Source organism: Neoarius graeffei, chromosome 7 (assembly GCF_027579695.1).
Source record: "Neoarius graeffei isolate fNeoGra1 chromosome 7, fNeoGra1.pri, whole genome shotgun sequence".
NCBI lineage: Eukaryota > Metazoa > Chordata > Actinopteri > Siluriformes > Ariidae > Neoarius > Neoarius graeffei.
In genome coordinates this window covers 95,203,174-95,224,781 of record NC_083575.1, presented here as the reverse complement: position 1 = coordinate 95,224,781, position 21,608 = coordinate 95,203,174, and the positions used below count along the sequence as shown (strand labels likewise).

Here is a 21,608-nt window from a genome sequence, read left to right as displayed (position 1 = left end):
GGGAAATGGACAGATTGGTTTGAACTTTTTTGCCAGGAAGGATACAGTAACTCATATAATCACTCTTTATAACCGTAGTGAGCAGAAAAGCATCTCAGCAGAAAAGCAACAGCAGACGAACACAGTGGGTTTCACTCCGGCAGCCAAGAACAGGGATCTTAGAATCAACAAGAAGTTCCTATTAAAGTGGCTGGTGAGTGTATACTATAACATGAAATGCAATTTTTGGAAAACAGCTTTACCTCTGACTGTTACAAAGTGCTGGCACTGGAGACTCCTTCCATAAATGCTACGTAAACAGATGACGCATGATTACACCCGGGTTTTTTTTAATCCATTAAAGTGGAGCGTTACTGTTGATCTGAATGAGCTGTTACTATAGAAACGAAAACTCTACTGTACTGTACCTCCACTTTATCACTGCTTCCTCCATAGCTTCCAGCACCCTATCAGCCCTTCCATACCCCACCTCCTTTTCCTCTCTGTCTCTTCAATTAGCCATGAACACTCTCCTCGCTTCACTTTCCTCATCCATGGACCTCCTCTCGTGTCTAATCCTGGTAAGTCTTCTCCTCCTGTTCCTTGGCTTTCAGCCATGAAAGAACTAAAGAGTAGCTGAGAGAAAGTGGAGGAACTAACACCTTGATACTGATCTCCTCTCACGCCACTTTTCCTGTCCAAGTTCTTATCCAGTGTGACAGCTACTAAGGCCTTCTTCGACAAGTGAGATCTAGAAGCTTTATGGGGAAGCCATGGTCTAATGATTAGAGAAGCAGCTTTGGGACCAAAAGTTGCTGGTTTGATTCCCTGGACCAGCAGGAATGGCTGAAGTGCCCTTGAGCAAGGCTCCTAACCCCAACTGCTCCCCAGGCTGCTCTGGGTATGTTGTATGTTGCTCTGGATAAGAGAGTCTGCTAAATGCCTATAATGTAGAAGCTCTGGCACAAGATCATCACAGGCTCCACATCAACAACACCTTTTCTTCAGTTCTTAACCCACTGCCTCTTCGATCGTTGATGAGAAGCTTGATAGTTCTTCACTCCTACTTCATGTTCAGGATTCCCCTCCTCTTTCATTGGCACATTTTTCTCTTCTATCAACAGAAGAGATCCTGGAGACTAGCCTGTCCTGCAATCCCTGCTGGAGCCTTTCCTTTCCACAATGCTCCAGACCATCTCAAAAGACCTCCTCCACTTTATCTCCCCCATCTGCTTATGTACCAACTGCATTCAAGACAGCAAGGGTCATTGCCATGGAGAAGCAATGCACTCTGGATATCTCAAACTTCATTTAACGATTGACTGGTATCACTTCTCTCTTTTCTTCTGAAAATCCCTGAATGCACAGTTTACAATCAACAATCTTTCTATCTCACCCAGAATAACCTCCAAGATCTGAACCAACCTGGCTTCAAAGAGGAACATTCCACACAAAATGCCCTTGTGGTCATCACGAAGAAGCTCCATGCTGCTCGATCAGCCCTCATCCTCCTTGATCTTTCAGTAGCCTTCGGATGAATCTCTTGTCCATCCTCAGGAGTCTTGGAATTCTTGACACAGCATGGAAATGATTTGCTTCTAATCTGGAGGGATGGTCATGTCAGGTAACATGGAGTGGATCTACATACAGATTCTCCACTGGTGTCCCACAAGGCTCATTTCTGGGTCCTCTTCTCTTTTCCCTCTATACCCACTCTCTCAGTCAGCTCATATACACATGTTTTCATTCCACTGCTATGCTGATGATGCTCAACATATCCTCTCTCTCTCCTTTACTCCCTCAGACACCGACTCAGATCTCAGCATGCCTGGAGGCCTTCATCTAAAATTTAATCCCAGCGAAATTGAGTTGCTGTCCATCCATGGAGATGCATCCGCAAGTCAAGATCTTGTGGTCTCCCTGGACAACTCTTAGATCTCACCGTCTGTCACTGCATGTGACCTCGGGATAACCATGGACTATCCTTGCCTCATATCGTTAAATAGACTCACTCATTCAGGTTTCTCAGGAGGAGGTGGATCCAGTTATTTCTATCCACTCAGGTCTGATACGATTTGTCCCTGACAGGTCTGCCTCTACACACCATCCAACTGATCCAGAATGTAGCTGCATGACATGGTTTCAACCTCCCCATGTGCTCCCACACCACCCCATTGCTATGCTCCCTCCACTGGCTTCCTCCAACTGTCCACAGCAGATTTCAAACACTAAAACAGATCAGCACCCATCAACCTTAAAGCACTCATCACACCCTGCTTTGCATCACGATCCCTCACCACAACCCACCATCTCTCAGGGTACAAGGAACACCTGCATCAAGACACTTCTCTGTCCTGGAACCCAGGTGGTGGAATGAACTTCCCCTGGCTGTCCACTGGGCTGAGTCACTTCCTGTCTTCTTGGATTTCTCACACTGTCCTAACATCCCCGACTGGGGTTTTAGACCAATGGTACTCTTAGTCCCTGTGAAGATGTGCTCTTGATGTGTTTGTGAGACTCGGTCTGGATGAGTACGTCTGCCAAATGCCATAAATGGTAAATGTCGCTCTGTGTTAGCATGTAGCTCTGTGGCTAATTACTTGGTAATGAACAGCACTCTGAGAAGATGAAGTGAACAGGAAATTCAGAGAGGAGTGGATTTTAATAACGAAGCAGCAACTGGAGGAAGATGGTGTATAAATGATGAAATGAAGACAGATGTTGGAGATGGGCTCAGGTGACTACACACACACACACACACACACACACACACATTCCTGTTACTCTCGGCCAGTTTTTCGTTGATGAGCTCCTGCAGTGGATGCTGAGTGGGATAATTCTCTCTCTCTCTCTCTCTCTCTCTCTCTCAGAGAAACAGACAGACAGACAGGCAGACAGACCTAGAGATCCCCCCCACCCACTTTGTTTGTGTCTTTCTCTTTCTTTGTCTGTCTCTCTGCCCCACTGACAGACTGTCTTTCTCTCTCGAGGTCTATCTGTGTATTTCTCTCTCTCACTCTGTCCACACAACTGTCTGTCTCTTGCTCACTGTCTCTCTTTTTCTCATTTTCTCTCTCTCTGTCTGTCTGTCTGTGTCTGTCTCGCTTTCTTTCTCACACTCTCTGTCTCACTTTCTCTCTCTTGCTCTTTGTATGTCTCTCTCTTTCTATTTCTCTCTCTCTCGCTCTGTATGTCTCTCTCTCTCTGCCTCTCTCTCTTTCTTTTTGTCTCTCTCTGTCTCACTTTCTCTCTCTCTCTCCATCTTTCTACCTGTAGCCCTCTTAACATCCTCTCTTCTGCAATCTGAGTCTCATCCTCTCCCTCACTTTTATATTCTCTATTACACCTCTCTCTCTCTCTCTCTCTCTCTCACACACGTGCATGTGTTAAACTGAGTGAATGTTAAAGAGTCAGACCCAGCAAGCCACTATTAGCATGAGATGATCTTCACACACACACACACACACACACACACACACACACACACACACACACACACATCTGCATACATAAACAGCAGGCTCTCAGCATGAACAGAGACATCCATAATGTGTTACATGACATTGTGACATTTACTCCATTATTCAGGACTGCAAAGAACACGCACAATACATACAGTTCGAGTGTGTGTGTGTGTGTGTGTGTGTGTGTGTGTGTGTGTGTGTGAGTGTAACACCTACATGCCGTCCTGCCGGGTGATGGTGTATCCATGTTCAGGGAAGTGTATGAAGGAGACGTTCACTCCGATCAGCGGCGTTCCGTCTGCAGTGAGCACCTGACCTCGGATTATAGAGACCAGACTGTACACACACACACACACACACACACACACGGTTAACATGATTTGTTGTGTAACTTTGTCCTTAATACACATTTGTCTGTCTCTCTCTCTCCTTTCTTTACCTCTCAGGCACCATGTCTTTCTTCCATTTCCACTGTGTGTGTGTGCGTGTGCGTGTGTGTGTGTGTGTGCGTGTGTGAGGTAAACAGTGTGTAATGTGTGACAGCAGATATAACTCAGGGCTCGTTTACTTTGTGAGCGCTCATAAAACAAAAGCACTGAAGTATCAGAGCATTATGTCCAATAATCCTTTAATTTGTGTCTCTCTGTCTGTCTCTCTCTCTCTGCTGGTCTGTCTGTCTGATTTTCTGTCTGTCTGTCTCTCTTTCTCTCTGTCTGTCTGTCTCTGTAGGTCAGTCTGTCTCTCTGATTTTAAGTCTGTCTGTCTCTCTCAATCAAATTAAAGTTAAAAGGTGCAATAAAATGTGATATAAAAACACGCATAAACAATGCGGAAACACACACACACACACACACAGCAGGGGTTTGCAGGAGGAAATGTAAATAAAGTGTGTGTGTGTGTGTGTGTGTGTGTGTGTGTGTGTGTGTGTGTGTGTGTTTCCGCATTTCCACTGAAAGACACTGATAATTCTCACACAGCTTTCTCTTGACACTAGCGACTTGCCTCGCCTCATCTCATCGTGTGTGTGAGGCGTCTGATAAAAATTTACTGTTTAATAATAACATCCACACACTGTGAAAAAATCTGACGCCCATAAAATCCCAGGATTTAGAGTTTAATCTAACATCCGGAGTTCGTTATTTATCAACTCGTCTCACACACACACACACACACACACACACACACGCTTCTGGAGAGAGATTAATCAAGTTAATGATGGAATTTCCAAACACACACAAAAAAACAGCAGTAATGAGGAATTTTCACACCATCGCTGCTTTTATAAATCACCCTGTTAAAGGAAAGATCTTTACCATATATGGTGATTTGGGGTGTTTCTTTACACAAATCAGAGCGGCCCTGGACGGCTCGAGCATTTTGATAGTTTACTATGTGTGGGATTTCTGACTGTACACTGTGTGCAGCTGTGTGCGTGTGCACGTGTGAGAGAAATACCAGTCTTCTCACGTGCACTTTAACATTCCAATGGTCTCATTCTAAAGTTCTAAAATTCCAAGTTCTATAATTCTAACATTTTAATGCTTTGAAGTTCTAAAACTTTAAATATCCTACATTCATTCTCATAATCTAAAGTTAAATAAAGTAGAATTCCAAGTTTTAAAATTCTAACATTTTAACATTTCAAAGTGCTAAAACTTTAAAATTCTAATATACCTAAATTCTAAAGTTCTAAAATTGCAAGTTCTATAATTCTAGCATTTAACACTTTGAAGTTCTAAAACTTTGAACATCCCAATGTTCTAGTTCTAACATTTAAATGTTTTAAAGTTCTAAAACTTTAAACTAACATTCCAAAGTTCTAAAATTCTAAGTTTCAACAGTCCTAAATTGTAAAGTTGCAAATTTTAAAAAGCTTGATGTTCTAAAGTTCTACAATTAAGTTCTAAAATTCTAACATTTTAACGTTTAAAAGTTCTAAAGCTTTAAACTTTTAACATTCCAATGTTCTAGTGTTATACAATTCTATCATTTTAACATTTTAAAGTTTTAAAATTTTAAACTTCTCACATTCTAAAATTCTGAGGTTTGAAAATTCAAAACATTGTGTTTTAAAATACTAAGTGTTATAATTCTAAGATTTTAATTTGTACAATACAGTTCTAATGTTCTAGAGTTCTAGAACTCTAAAGGTCTAATGTTCTAGAATTTGAAAGTTGTATGTTACATTTTGCTCTGTTTGTTTTTTATGTGTCTCATTGTTGCTTTGAAGTGACAAAAATGTTCTCACCAATAAATCAATATATTTTTGGCTTTATAGAGCCTCTCCAGAGACATATGCCCCCCAACCCCCCACCACAAACACACACACAAACACACACACACAGCGACTGCTTATCAAATGTTCACTTCCTTTAATAAAAACCTCACATGAACGTGGAGGATCAGACACCGTTGCTATGGCAACACTTGTGGTGTACTTGTTGAATGCAAAACAACTAGCAATTGTTTTAATTTCATCAAAAAATTATTTTGAATTTAGAAATTCCCAACTGTGCTTACCCCCCTACATAATTACCCTAACGAGCTTAACAAGCATGCCACGTCCTTAACAGTGCAACCTTGTCTTTGTTGCTATGGTAACACAGCAATATGGTGGAGATTTCACTATTTTCACTCTTTCAAGGCTAGGGCATGAGAGGAAGTCTGCTGAGAATGTCCAAACACACACACACCTCTTATTGAATGGGTTCTCGCCCGTGATGATGTGCGTGCCCTCTGGCCCGAGCAGGAAGCTGATTCGCTGGTAGAAGGACTGCGCTGCCTGCTGTGGAGAAGCTGATTGGCTGTGGGTGATGATGTCAGCAGGGTCGGGGGAGCCACGGCAGAATGACTGTGACACACATGTGGTCTGGAGACAACAGTCCGGGTCCATGCAGTCCGCTAGGCCGTCTATGCACACATGCCCACACACACACACACACACACACACACACACACACACACACACACACAAAGTATAACAGAGTAAATGCTTTGTACCGTAGATAGCAATACTTAACAGACTCCTAACTAGAATACATCATTTTATTGTGCTTGTGTGTGTGTGTGTCAGGGAGAGACACACGAGCATAACTTAGCGTTCATCACATTTTACTTTATGTTCCTGAATTATTAAAATTCTGCTCATAAGTTGCCCCATTTCTGTTTATCATGTGAAAAGAAGTGGATGTTTTTTAAAATGTGCACAAAGAATGTTAAATAAAACATGCTAAAATGTTACACCAATATTTTGTGATAAAAAATTTATTTTAAAAATGTATTTTCAGTTAAGAAAGAAAAACAAAACAGAAAATGAGCTGTAAAATGAGGTGCATTTTTGAAAAGCTTGATCCAAGTTTTCTTTGTTTTGTTCCGTGAGTAAAGAAAAAGAACCAAAAAAAAATCTCTTCCTGGCCTCTCTCCGGGTTTTCTGTACCCCAGTGTGTTCGCGCAGGGGAGCGAGAACAGAAAGCCTTCGAGTTCTCGATCACTAGGGAAAATTCTACAAAAGTAGTGCCTTAGGAAGCAGTGAGTTTCATTTCATTTGAGACGTGACCCCAGGGGGAGTGGGGAAAGCGAGCACTAAGTGGGACAGCCTTAAACAGCGCACTATGCCTTATTCCCTCTGTCACACTTTTTCATTCTCTCTCTATCACACACACATGGAGGAAACAGCTGCTTAATGCTTTTTGTGGATCTGAGATGTTCCATCCTGCAGGTAGGAGCATAAACCTCCGCCATCCGTCACACTTAGTTTATAAAAAGCCCTGCACACATATGGTGCCCCGCCGCTGGGGAATTGTAAAATAAAACACACACACAGACACGGTAACCCTGATCAGTAGGAAACTAATTCTTTTTCTCCCTCCCGGGCTGTGTCCCGATCCCACAGACTGAGTGTCTCGCTGTTTGTTTTGCTCCGTCAGTCATCTGGTCCATCCTGAATCGTCAAAACCTCTTCGTGTGCGTCCTGGCCCTGTTTTTACATCTTCAACCCGTCCAAAATCAACACCAAACTCTTCTTCTGTGTGTGTGTGTGTGTGTGTGTGTGTGTGTGTGTGTGTGTGTGTGTGTGTGTGTGTGTGAGATAGAGAGCGGATACCCTGACAGATGTGTGTACACTTCTTAGGGAGCAATGTTTATTATGACATTCCTGGATTCCTGAAAAGTGTGCTTTTGTACTCATCTAAAACAAAGATGTGATACGGAGCAAAGAAAAGACATCCAAATTCTAATTAAGGATTAACAACAGGATGATGTCCAAAAGCGTTCCGAACCACGCAGCGAAGCGACACTGGCACAGTAAACTCCCCCTGCCTCCCCTCCCTCAGGTCCAAGTCCAAGATGGAGGGTATAAACTGTCATGTTGGCCCTAAAACAGGAAGGAAGGCTGCTTAATAGGGAGCCTACGGGCCCTGGAGAGCAGGAATGGGACACGAGTCCAGATCAGAGTTTAATCCTGATCCAGGGGCGTGTGCCAACCTCAGCCCTGAGCGACAGACACGTTTGTTTTCTTCACTAAACACAGGGAAACACACACACACACACACTCTCTCTCTTTAGGGTTTTTGTGTCTTTTATGGCAGTGGCTTTCCTGAACGCCTGTTGGACTGCAAGGCATGGCGTCTCTCCCAGAACGAGTGTAATGAAGGATAGAGAGAGATAGAAAGTCAGTGTGAAGGAGAAAGAAAAATCTAAAGGAAGTTGTTTTGACAGAGAGAGAAAGAGAGAGAGAGAATACAGTCTTGTGGAATAAAAACAAATATCGACAGAAAGAGAAAAAATAAGGAATGTGGAGAAAGAAAAAAGCAGGAGGATGTGAGACAAAAATACAGAAAGCAAAGAATGATGGATTGTGGTCAAGGATGCAAGGACAAGGAATGAGACAAAAAAATAAAAAAGAGAAAGGATACTGAGAGAATGAGAAAGTGATAGATAGATAGATAGATAGATAGATAGATAGATAGATAGATAGATAGATAGATAGATAGATAGATAGATAGATAGATAGATAGATAGATAGATAGATAGACTTTTAAAGGAAGTTGTTAAGACAGATGGATATAGAGAAAGATAAATCCTGTGAACAAATGATGAGGGAGAGAAAAATGGAAAGAGAGATGCTGGGAGAATAAACACAGATGGATGGAATACTGTAGAGTATGGAAAGATAAGGAAGAAAAAGGGAGTGTAATGAAGGATGGACAGAGAGAGAGAATAAAAGACAAGGAGAGAAGATGAAAGAAGACTGTGAAGAAAAGATGACAGAGAAAAAGAGAAAGAGTGATACCAGGAAATAAAGACAAAGACAGAGCAAGAAAGAGAAAAAATAATGAGGGATGAGGAGAGAGAGAGAGAGAGAGAGAGAGAGAGAGAGAGAAACAGAGAGAGGGAGGAAGTGAGAGAAAAGAACAACGAGAAATAAGGGTTGAAGTTTGTCAAGAAAGAACAAAGAGAGTGTAATGAACCATGGAGGGAGTGAGAGAGGAAAGAGAAGAAAAAGTACAGAGAGAAGATATGATGTAATACCAGAGAAAATAAAGAATGAGGGATGTGTGGAATGAGGAGAGAGGAGATGGAGAGAAAAAAGGGAGAGAAAGACAAAAGTAAGACAGACTATGAGAGAGAAGGAATACTGCAAAGAAGAGAAGACAAGAATGAACAAGAACAAGAGAAGACAATGTAGACAAGTTGAGAGAGAGAGAGAGAGAGAGAGAGAGAGAGAGAGAGAATTAATAGTGTAAAGAATATTGTGTAATGAAGGATGGAGGGAATGAGAAAGTAAGAATGCAAGACAGCCAGAAAGATAGAATACTGTAATGAAGAGTGTAATGAAGGGGAGAGAGAGAGAGAGAGAGAGAGAGAGAGAGAGAAGCAGTAACAACAGAAATAAAGAAAAAAAAGAGTGAGACAAAACAAAGAGAAAAAGAGATTAAAACACAAGAAGAAAGAAAGAAAGAAAGAAAGAAAGAAAGAAAGAAAGAAAGAAAGAAAAAAGAAAGAAAGAAAGAAAACCAATTGTAATGATTATTAATGGATAGAGTGAAAGAAAAGAAAAAGCAAGAGAAAAGAAAAGAAACAAAGTGAGAGGATGGAAAGAAAGGAACAGAGCAAATGAGAGTGAAGAAAGGAAGAAAAAAGTTAAAACAAAAGGGAAGAGGAAGAAAAAGAAAATAAAGAAAAAGAAAGTGAAAGAGAGACAGAAGAAAATAAAAAGAGTGAGAGGAAAGAAAAAGAAAATCAAAGAGAAAGTGAGATGAAGAAAAGAGAAACAGAAAAGTTAAAATAAGAAGGAAGAGAAAGATAAAGGATGAAAATGAAAGGGACAGATAATGAAAGTGAGATGGAAGAAAGAGGAAGAAAGGAGCGAGAGGAACGAAAGAGAGAAAAACAAAAACTGAGAGGAAGGAAAATGAAAGTTAAAGGAGAACTGAAGGCAAATTTTTTTATTATCAAAATTCTCTCATGTTATTAAATATAGGAATGCATGTTTGATCGCGGGGCGGCACGGTGGTGTAGTGGTTAGCGCTGTCGCCTCACAGCAAGAAGGTCCTGGGTTCGAGCCCCGTGGCCGGCGAGGGCCTTTCTGTGTGGAGTTTGCATGTTCTCCCCGTGTCCGCGTGGGTTTCCTCCGGGTGCTCCGGTTTCCCCCACAGTCCAAAGACATGCAGGTTAGGTTAACTGGTGACTCTAAATTGAGCGTAGGTGTGAATGTGAGTGTGAATGGTTGTCTGTGTCTATGTGTCAGCCCTGTGATGACCTGGAGACTTGTCCAGGGTGTACCCCGCCTTTCGCCCGTAGTCAGCTGGGATAGGCTCCAGCTCGCCTGCGACCCTGTAGAACAGGATAAAGCGGCTACAGATAATGAGATGAGATGAGATGAGATGTTTGATAGCTATTTTGTTGCTGCTATAGCAAGTTATGAGTGTTTGAAATATGCTCTGTAATATATCAGTCCATATGTCAAAGCAGTGGCCATAAACGAGATTCGTTGAGACGTGTGCAAGACATCGTAGGACGGAAGTAAAACGTACAGCGCAAATCAAAGTCACCAACATCTGCCAACATTCCCTGTGTCTGAAATCACTCACTCGTTCACTACTCCCTACTCCCTATATAGGGAATTACTATATAGAGGACTATACAGTGAGCTCATTGGTAAAATGAAAAAACGCTTTCGGACACTAATCCGTCGCGCTGGTATTTACGTCATTACTGTCGCACAATTAAAACGTGCCAGATCAGTCGGCTGGTGGGTTTCAAAATAATAAACACATGCGTGTGTTTTTGTGATAAATCCATATTATACTGAGCGCATTTCACACAATCAATACAAAGTACCTGCAGCTTTCAGTTCTTTTTTTTAAATCAAGGCTGAATACTTTCTTCTTTGCCGCTGCCTTTTATTAAATCAAATTTGAGACTTTTAATTTTATTTCTTTCAGCGTGACCGCAAAAAGATGCGCGCGCCCTCTTTTGAATGCTGATGTAATCAAGCCGGAAGTTTTGTTTGTTTTGATAGCAATCAGAAAAGTTTGAAAAAAGTCGGCAGTAATCGTCATTTAAACTCGTTTTTGTGCAATATTTAATTTAGAAAACAGTTTTCAAAATGGCAGCACTGACACCTGGCTGACACTTCTTCACGTTTCGAAGTCTCACACAAGTCTCGTGAAGATCGCGCGGATAAGCGACGCCTGCCGTGGACCAAACGAACTAAATTCAACACAGCTAAAAACCGAATAGGCCGGTAAGTATAATATTTAACTGCAATTAGTTGCCAATACGAGTCATGATATAACGTTACTAAAACCGAAAACGTCACTGAATAACACGTTAATTAAGAAATAAAGCAAGTTTAAAAATGACTTCAGTTCCCCTTTAAATACATGGGGAAGAGAAAGATACAGAAAGAGAGAAAGTGAGAGAAAAAGAGAAAAAGAAAGGTAAGCTGAATAAAAAAACAAAAAAGAATGAGAGAGACAGAAAGAGAGAGAGAGAGAGAAGGTGGGGGAGAGAGAGGGCGAGAGAGATAGAGAGAGAGAGAAAGGCAGAGAGAGAGAAGGTGGGGGAGAGAGACAGAAAGAGAGAGAAGGTGGGGGAGAGAGAGAGGCAGAGAGACGGAGATAGAGAGAGGCAGAGAGAGAGAGAAGGTGGGGAGAGAGAGAGAGAAGGTGGGCAGAGAGAGAGAGAAGGTGGGGAGAGAGAGGCAGAAAGACAGGGAGAGAGAGAAGGTGGGGAGAGAGAGAGAGAAGGTGGGGAGAGAGAGAGAGAAGGTGGGGAGAGAGAGAGAGAAGGTGGGGAGAGAGAGGCAGAAAGACAGAGAGAGAGAGGCAGAGAGAGAGAGAGAGAGATCATCACTGTGTTTCTTTGTAGTCTCTCTCACGCTCGTCTCAGAAGTGGAACAATGATAAATGAGGTAAGGCGTGGTCATGTGACCCACTGAAGATAACCAAAGAATGTAAATTTCGTTAGGAAGGTGTTTCTTTTTTGTAAACAGCTCATCTTCAACACTTTGTGAACTTTAATAAACACCTGAGCTCAGTGTTTCAGCAGGATGATAATAAATGACTCTCTGTCCCTCAGCAGGTTCTGGAGCTGGAGCTACTGGACGATGCAGTGACTCCTGTTCTACCTTCTGTTCCACCTGCATCTGTGTGTCAGATTGTGGAGAAGTTTCCAGAAGGTTCTCGAACATTAAACACTGATCATTGAGCTGAGTCTTTACTGAATATTGTAATTAAACCACAAGTATAGTGTTGGTGGTTGAGTGCCGGCGTGTACGATGGCGTTTGAGAGTGCCGGCGTGTATGATGGCTTTTGAGAGCGCCGGCATGTACAATGGTGTTTGAGAATGTTGCCGTGTACGATGATGTTTGAGAGTGCCGGCGTGTATGATGAGGTTTGAAAGTGCCGGAGTGCACGATGGTGTTTGAGAATGTTGGCATGTACGATGGTGTTTGAGAGTGCCGGCGTGTATGATGGTGTTTGAGAGCGCCAGCGTGTATGATGGTGTTTGAGAGCGCCAGCGTGTATGATGGTGTTTGAGAGTGCCGGTGTGTACGATGGTGTTTGAGAGTGCCGGCGTGTATGATGGTGTTTGAGAGCGCCGGCGTGTATGATGGTGTGTGAGAGTGCAGCGTGAATGATGGTGTTTGAGAGTGCTGGTGTGTACGATGGTGTTTGAGAGCGCCGGCGTGTACGATGGTGTTTGAGAGTGCCGGCGTGTATGATGGTGTTTGAGAGTGCCGGCATGCACAATGGTGTTTGAGAGCACCGGCGTGTATGATGGTGTTTGAGAGTGCCGGCGTATACGATGGTGTTTGAGAGTGCCAGCGTGTACGATGGTGTTTGAGAGTGTCGGCGTATATGATGGTGTTTGAGAGTGCTGGCGTGTACGATGGTGTTTGAGAGTGCCGGCGTGTACGATGGTGTTTGAGAGCGCCGGCGTGTATGATGGTGTGTGAAAGTGCAGCGTGTATGATGGTGTTTGAGAGTGCTGGTGTGTACGATGGTTTTGAGAGTGCCGGCGTGTATGATGGCATTTGAGAGTGCCGCCATGTATGATTGTGTTTGAGAGCGCCGGCGTGTACGATGGTGTTTGAGAGTGCCGGCGTGTACGATGGTGTTTGAGAGTGCCGGCGTGTAAGATGGTGATTGAGAGTGCCGCGTGTACGATGGTGTTTGAGAGTGCCGGCCTGTACGATGGCGTGTGAGAGCGCCAGCGTGTACGATGGTGTTTGAGAGTGCCGGCGTGTATGATGGTGTTTGAGGGTGCCGGCGTGTATGATGGTGTTTGAGAGTGCTGGTGTGTACGATGGTGTTCGAGAGTGCCGGGGTGTACGATGGTGTTTGAGAGCGCCGGAGTGTACGATGGTGTTTGAGAGCGCCGGCGTGTACGATGGTGTTTGAGAGCGCCGGTGTGTATGATGGTGTTTGAGAGCGCCGGCGTGTAAGATGGTGATTGAGAGTGCCGGCGTGTACGATGGTGTTTGAGAGTGCCGGCGTGTACGATGGTGTTTGAGAGTGCCGGCGTGTAAGATGGTGATTGAGAGTGCCGGCGTGTACGATGGTGTTTGAGAGTGCCGGCCTGTACGATGGCGTGTGAGAGCGCCGGCGTGTACGATGGTGTTTGAGAGTGCCGGCGTGTATGATGGTGTTTGAGGGTGCCGGCGTGTATGATGGTGATTGAGAGTGCCGGGGTGTACGATGGTGTTTGAGAGCGCCGGTGTGTACGATGGTGTTTGAGAGTGCCGGTGTGTACGATGGTGTTTGAGAGCACCGGCGTGTACGATGGTGTTTGAGAGCGCCGGCGTGTAAGATGGTGATTGAGAGTGCCGGCGTGTACGATGGTGTTTGAGAGTGCCGGCGTGTACGATGGCGTGTGAGAGCGCCGGCGTGTACGATGGTGTTTGAGAGTGCCGGCGTGTATGATGGTGTTTGAGGGTGCCGGCATGTATGATGGTGTTTGAGAGTGCTGGTGTGTACGATGGTGTTCGAGAGTGCCTGGGTGTACGATGGTGTTGGAGAGAGCCGGCGTGTACGATGGTGTTTGAGGGTGCCGGCGTGTATGATGGTGTTTGAGAGCGCCGGTGTGTACGATGGTGTTTGAGAGCGCCGGTGTGTATGATGGTGTTTGAGAGCGCCGGCGTGTACGATGGTGTTTGAGAGCGCCGGCGTGTATGATGGTGTTTGAGATCGCTGGCGTGTAAGATGGTGATTGAGAGTGCCGGCGTGTACGATGGTGTTTGAGAGTGCCGGCGTGTACGATGGCGTGTGAGAGCAACGGCGTGTACGATGGTGTTTGAGAGTGCCGGCGTGTATGATGGTGTTTGAGGGTGCCGGCGTGTATGATGGTGTTTGAGAGTGCTGGTGTGTACGATGGTGTTCGAGAGTGCCGGGGTGTACGTTGGTGTTTGAGAGAGCCGGCGTGTATGATGGTGTTTGAGAGTGCCGGCGTGTACAATGGCGTGTGAGAGTGCCGGCGTGTACGATAGCGTTTCAGAGTGCCGGCATGTACGATGGTGTTTGAGAGTGCTGGCGTGTACGATGGTGTTTGAGAGTGCCAGCATGTACGATGGTGTTTGAGAGTGCCAGCATGTATGATGGTGTTTGAGAGTGCTGGCGTGTACGATGGTGTTTGAGAGTGCCAGCGTGTATGATGGTGTTTGAGAATGTTGGCGTGTACGATGGTGTTTGAGAATGTTGGCGTGTACGATGGTGTTTGAGAATGTTGGCGTGTACGATGGTGTTTGAGAATGTTGGCGTGTACGATGGTGTTTGAGAGTGTTGGAGTGTATGATGATGTTTGAGAGCGTTGGGGTATAATTTTGGTGTTAGATAAAATGTTGGTGTTTGGTGGTAAGTGTTACTTTGGGACAATGCATGTTTGTGTTTGACAGTAAACTTTACTCTTTGATGTTGAAGTGTTGGTGGTTGATGGTAAAATGTATGTCTTTTATGGTGGATGTTGTTTGATAGCAATTTTTGGGCTTTGACAGGAAATTTTTGTGTCTGATGGTAAATGCTACTGTTTGATGGGGACTGTTAGTGATTAATTTTGGTGTTTGATGATACAGGCGGGCGGCACGGTGGTGTAGTGGTTAGCGCTGTCGCCTCACAGCAAGAAGGTCCTGGGTTCGAGCCCCGTGGCCGGCGAGGGCCTTTCTGTGTGGAGTTTGCATGTTCTCCCCGTGTCCGCGTGGGTTTCCTCCGGGTGCTCCGGTTTCCCCCACAGTCCAAAGACATGCAGGGTAGGTTAACTGGTGACTCTAAATTGACCGTAGGTGTGAATGTGAGTGTGAATGGTTGTCTGTGTCTATGTGTCAGCCCTGTGATGACCTGGCGACTTGTCCAGGGTGTACCCCGCCTTTCACCCGTAGTCAGCTGGGATAGGATCCAGCTTGCCTGCGACCCTGTAGAAGGATAAAGCGGCTAGAGATAATGAGATGAGATGAGATGATACAGGCTGGTATTTGATAGAAAAAAAGCTTTTTGTACAGTAAACTGTACTGTTTTGGGGTGAAATGTTGCTGTTTGATGGAGAAATGCAGGTATTTGATGATGAATGTTGATATTTCAGGATGAAATGTTATGTCATGGCGGATGTTGGTGTTTAATACTGGGTATTAGTGTTTGGTGGTTGGAGTTTGGTGGTGAAACTCTAGTCTTTTTTTGGGAAAAATGATCTTTATTTGATGGAGAATGTTGGTGTTTGATGGTGAAATTCTGGTATTTGATAGTGAATGTTGGTGTTTGTTGGTGAATGATGGCGTTTGGTGGTGAAATTATGGTGTATGATGGTGAATGCTGGTGTTTGGTAGTGAATGTTGGTGTTTGGTGGTGAATGTTGGTGTATGGTGTTGAAAATCTGGTCTTTGATGGAGAATGTTGGTGTTTGATGGTGAATGTTGGTGTTTGATCCTAAAATTCTGGTGTCTGGTGCTTAATGTTGGTATTTGATGGTGAGTATTGGTGTGCAATGATGAAATTCTGGTCTTTGATGGTGAATGTTGGTGTTTGACGGTGAGTATTGGTGTGCGATGGTGAAATTCCGGTCTTTGGTGGTGAATGTTGGTGTTTGGTGGTGAAATTCTGGTCTATGATGGAGAATGTTGGTGTTTGATGGTAAATATCGGTTTTGATGGTGAAATTCTGGCCTTTGAGGGTGAATGCTGGTGTTTGATGGTGAATGTTGGTGTTTGATGGTGAAACTCTGGTATTTGATGGGTAATGTTGATGTTTGATGATGAAATCCTGGTCTTTGATCGTGAATGCTGGTGTTTGATGGTGAAATTTTGGTGTTTGATATTGAATGTTGATGTTTGGTGGCAAAATTCTGGTGTTTGATGGTGAATATTGGTGTTTCATCATGAAATTCTGGTCATTGGTGGTTAATGTTGGTGTTTGGTGGTGAAATTCTGGTCTTTGGTGGTAAATGTTGGTGTTTGGTGGTGAAATTCTGGTCTTTGGTGGTAAATGTTGGTGTTTGGTGTTGAATGATGGTGTTTTGTTATGAAATTCTGGTGTTTGGTGGTGAATGTTGGCGTTTGGTGGTGAAAATCTGGCCTTTGATATAATATGTTGGTGTTTGATGGTGAATGTTGATGTTTTAATGGTTAATGTTGGTGTTTGGTGAAAATGTTTCATTCTGATGGTGTATTTGGTGTTTGATAATAAAATGTTGATATTTGATGATAAATGTTACTTTCTTGGCGTTACTGGTGGTGTTTGATGGTAAATGTTACTTTCTGATGGTGTATGTTTGTGTTTGGTGGTAAATGTCACTGCTTGATGTTGAAATGTTGGTGTTTGAGGGCGATTGTTACTGTTTGATGGTAAAATGTTGGTCATTGACTTTTAACGTCAACAGACAACACTTTGCATTAACTCTTGAATTTAACCAATTGTTAACTAGCCTGAAACACATAGACACAGACCTCCTTCATTGTCCTTGCCATCTGCGCAGAGGGTTTCCATGGCGACGTCACAGCCAGCCCCCCTCCAGCCAGGCTGGCACACACAGTGCCATCCGTTCTGATCCAGAGTACAGCGGCCATTGCTGTTACACAGACCTGGGCATCCCTCTGCAGAAACACACACACATGGTTTTATACACACATACACACACACGTGCGCACATACATGCACACACACACACACACATAGTCACACAGATAGCAGAGGGCTTAGGGGTGTATGTGGAGGAGTTAAAGAACTTAGACACATATATATGTGTATTCTGATGTGTACAGTGAATAGTGTGTGTCTGTGTGTGTGTAAAATGTGCATGAACAGAACTCTGAACAGATACACATTCATTCATTCAGTTGCAAAATGAGAGAGGTCAAAGGTGAACACAGAGTGACACTGGACTTCTCACAGGTCTCGTGAGATGCACAACGGCTGTAAATTCACATGAACGTTAAAACACACCTCTTCCTCACCATCATCTTCATCTTCATCATCATGATGTTCCTCACACTCTCAACAAATCCTCAGAGACTTTGGTCACTCAAATTAAAATTGAGTTACTTCAATTTTAGAATCCAAATAAAAAAATTAAAAACAATCACAATCCCACAATGAACAGTGCACTGGGTCTGTAGAATCATTTTGAAATGATAGGAAATAAATTTAGAAGAATAAAAACAACAAATAAATGAAAGAGAATAAACAAGAATCTATCTGTATGTCCATGTGCCTGTATATCTGTCTGTCTGTCTCTCTCTCTCTCTCTCTCGATCTATTTACAGTCTGTCTGTTACCTGTCTTCTGTGCTTTTTTGTCTGTCTGTCTGTCTGTCTGTACAGGTGTCTGTCTGTCTCCTTATCGGTCTTTTTGTATATCTGTCTGGATGTAGGTATGCGTATCTGTCTGTCTGTCTGTCTGTATTTGGGAGAGAGTTGTAGTCACTTGTACAGCTGCATCCATGTGAAGCTACAGCACACACACACAGAGATAGAGAGATAAACAAACTCCAGGCATAAAGTATAGGGAGGTGCAATGACACCACCATCATCATGCTTTCTGCCTGGGGTGCATTCTGCCGCCCCATGTGGGCCGGGAGGGTGTTGGGGGGGGGGGGGATTCAGGTGAAGGGGGCAGAGGGGTAAGAACAGGAGCAGCAAAAAGAACTGAACCAACACACACCAGGGTTCAGGCTACAGGATGCACATGAAGAGCATCAAAGGTGTGTGTGTGTGTGTGTGTGTGTGTGTGTGTGTGTGTGTAGGTGTTGGCTGGTCAAGACAAACAAAGATGGGAGGTGACCAGATAAGGAAGGATCAACAGTGAGGACACGCAGACGCCGTGCTTTACAGACAGACAGACAGACAGACAAAGAAAGAAAGAAAGAAAGAAAGAAAGAAAGAAAGAAAGAAAGAAAGAAAGAAAGACAAGGAAGTAAAAAAGGGAAAAAAGAGAGAAGAAAAAGAAAAGAAAAACAAAATAAGGAAAACAAGAAAGAAAACCATAAAGAAGTACAAGAGAAACAGAATAAAAAGAAAAATAAGAAAGAAAGAAAGAAAGAAAGAAAGAAATATGAATGACAGTAAGATAAAATAACAAAGAAAACAAGAAATAAAAATACAAGGCAGTAAAGAAAGAAAGAAAGAAAGAAAGAAAGAAAGAAAGAAAGAAAGAAAAATAAAAGAAGAAAACAAGGCAGCAAGAAATAAATAAAGTGAAGCAAAGACCAGTGAAAAAGCAAAAATAAAGCCAGTTCAAGAAAAACAAGGAAGAAAAGCAGAAGGAAATATAAAAGAAAGAAACAGAATAGAAAGAAAGAAAGAAAGAAAGAAAGAAAGAAAGAAAGAAAGAGGGATTGCTTAGAGAACAATGTCCCTGGGACTTGGGCTTTACCTTTAAATCCTATCCTCTCTCCTATCATGGGGCCGGGAGGAAGGAAGGACAAAACCGGGAAAGAAAAACAAAAACAAACAAACAAACAAACAAAAAACAAAACAAAAAAGTTCTGAGCACTTGAGTCCAGGACATTAAAGAGTGACATACAAACAAGAGAGGAGGAGAGGAGAGAGAGAGGGAGAGGGGCAGACGAAGACACTTGGGTGCTCAGGGGTGGAGGGCCGATTAAACGTTCATCATCATCATCATCATCATCATCATCATCAACAACAACGTTACACTTTAATACGTGTTTAAATCATCAGCAGTGTTAATCAATCCCACAGCGTTACTGCAACACGACTCAAACCCACGAGAGGACACAGACGGAGAGAGAAGAAAAGCAGGAATGAAAAATAAGGATGAAAAAAAATAAAATGCAGGTGAGCTTCTCATAAATGATGTTTTTTGCTCTTGTGCTTTGAAATAATTTCAACTTCTGTAAAATCTTGGCGTTAAAAACCTGAAAATTAAAAATTAAAACCTATTATTATGTAATATTTTTAAGACTTTTCATTTCATATGTTAACATAAACTACACTTGTGTATTATAAAATTATTGTTGGTAAATTTTTGTTTGCAATTTTTTTGTATTTCCTGTTCTCTTTCAATTTTGCAGATTTTTGAAAACAGTGTTTGAAAAAAAAAAAAATCTTTAGCACCTATATCCTTTCGTAATTAATTCAATATTCTTTATTATGATTAATTTACTAATATAAATATTTATATTATTAAACAAACTATGAATTATTGAAAACATTTTACAGTCCAGTAATTTCCCATAAGAAATATTTGAGTGTTGTTTCTATAATTTTATTTATTTAGTTGTTCTTCTTGTGTTTCATTATGATTCAGTACATATTAAAAAATAACCTTCAATCCAACATTTTTCTTCACTAAACCCCGCCCCAAAACCTGATTGGCCAATCTGTAACAAGGAAGTGGCACCACTGTGTTGGGTTTTATGGGGATTTTTTTATGGAGAAGTCACGGGATACACGTTTTGTATAAACTTGTCTTAAAAATTTGTGATTTTATACACAATTATTGGCACCCCTTGTAAACATTAGTAAAAAGAGTTTGAAAAAAAATCCACCTTTTGTTGAAGTCGCTTCATCTCACACTGAAAGAAAAATCCAACCTTTAATTGAAATAAATTTATACAGAGAAAAACAAATCCCTCATCAAGAAATAGTTTTTCAACAAAAACACATGTGCTGCTATTATTGGCACCCCTGCGTTTAACACTTTGTGCACCCTCACTTTGGCAGTAAAAGAGCACTGAGTCTCTCCTATATCATCTTAGAAGGTTGGAGATCCAGAGCAGGGGATCTGAGCCCATCCCTCTCTACACAATCTCTCCAGATCATCCAGGTTCCTCAACCCTCTCTTGTGCTCTCTCCTCTTCAGCTCAGCCCACAGGTTTTCACTGGGGTTCAGCTCAGGGGACTGACATGGCCAGGGCAGAAGCTTCAACCATTTCTGTGTTGATTTGGACATACACTTCGGATCATTGTCCTGCTGGAAGATCCAATGATGACCCAGTTTTAATTTCCTAAAATGCAGAGGCAGCCAGATTCTGATTTAAAATGCCCTGATGTTTCATGGAGTCCATAATCCCACGGACCTTAACAAGGTTTCAGGGCCTTTGGATGAAAAACAGCCCCAAAACATCATACGGTAGAACCTCCACCATATTTTACAGTTGAGATCGGGTTCTTTTCATTACAGCCATCCTTCTTTTTACTCCAAACCCACCGCAAGTGTTTATTGACACCCATATGGAAAAGAAATAGAAGAAACTTATTAAAAAAAATAACTTTCCATCACCTTCAGTTTATGTTTCATGTATTGTGCATCATATAAGGAATATGATTTAGTCCTGAAAGTGGCCACTTTTGCATTACTGTCATATATTGTTCTGATAAATATGCAAATCATACAAGTTTCATTTTGTTCAAATTTACTAAGTATCTTATATCTGGTTTCACTGTTGTATGCTTTACATACAAGTTTCAGACAAAGGACATACAAATTTTATAAGATTTATCTACGTCTTTTCCATATGGGCAAAAAGCTCCATTTTTGTTCCATCAGACACAGTTCCAGTCAAAGTTGTCGTAGTGTTTCACAAACTTCTGGTGCTTACGTTTGTGGTTAACTGACAGAAAAGGATTTTTTTTTCTGGAACCTTCGAAATAATCTGTTGGCATGGAGGTGGAGTCTGATGGAGGTTCTGGAGACTCAGAAACCCCAGGAATGAACTTTTTCTTGTAATTCACCAACAGTGATCCTTGGGGATTTTTTTGCCTCTCTTACCCTCCTCACTGTACGTGGGGGTAAAATAAACTTGGCTCCGCTTCCAGGCGAGTTTGTACCAGTTCCAGTTGGTGTCCACTTTTTTATTCTTGCCCTAACAGTAGAAATGGACATTTTCAGGTGAGGAGCTATTTTTTTATAACCATTCCTTGACTTATGAAGGTCAACACACTTCTCCGTCATTTGGTTTGTGTGTCATCTTGTCTTTCCCATGTTGATGTTGAGAGAATTTCATATTTGTTCCCCAGTTCATCAGGAAGTCATGGATTACAGTGTGAAAGTTCCTACACACTCCAATCAACTCAAACACACTGTACAATTTAAATGGAAACACGCTTCAGGTACACTGTGTTCACTACCATTTCCAGGGGTGCCAATAATTGTGGCATATGCGTTTTTGTTGAAAATAATTTGCTTGATGATGGATTTGTTTTCCTCTGAATA

General features: G+C 42.5%; 1 protein-coding gene across 1 annotated transcript in view; it reads right to left on the bottom strand.

Moving 5' to 3' along the window:
• The window catches only part of tenm3 (teneurin transmembrane protein 3), an 813,838-nt gene that overhangs the window by 134,783 nt on the left and 657,447 nt on the right, over positions 1 to 21,608 (bottom strand). Inside the window, exons 14-16 of the mRNA XM_060925037.1 lie at positions 16,880 to 17,026; positions 6,137 to 6,353; positions 3,660 to 3,779 (exon numbers count right to left, since the gene is read on the bottom strand). Coding sequence (XP_060781020.1) covers positions 3,660 to 3,779; positions 6,137 to 6,353; positions 16,880 to 17,026 — 484 coding nt within the window. The remainder of the gene's footprint in view (positions 1 to 3,659; positions 3,780 to 6,136; positions 6,354 to 16,879; positions 17,027 to 21,608) is intronic.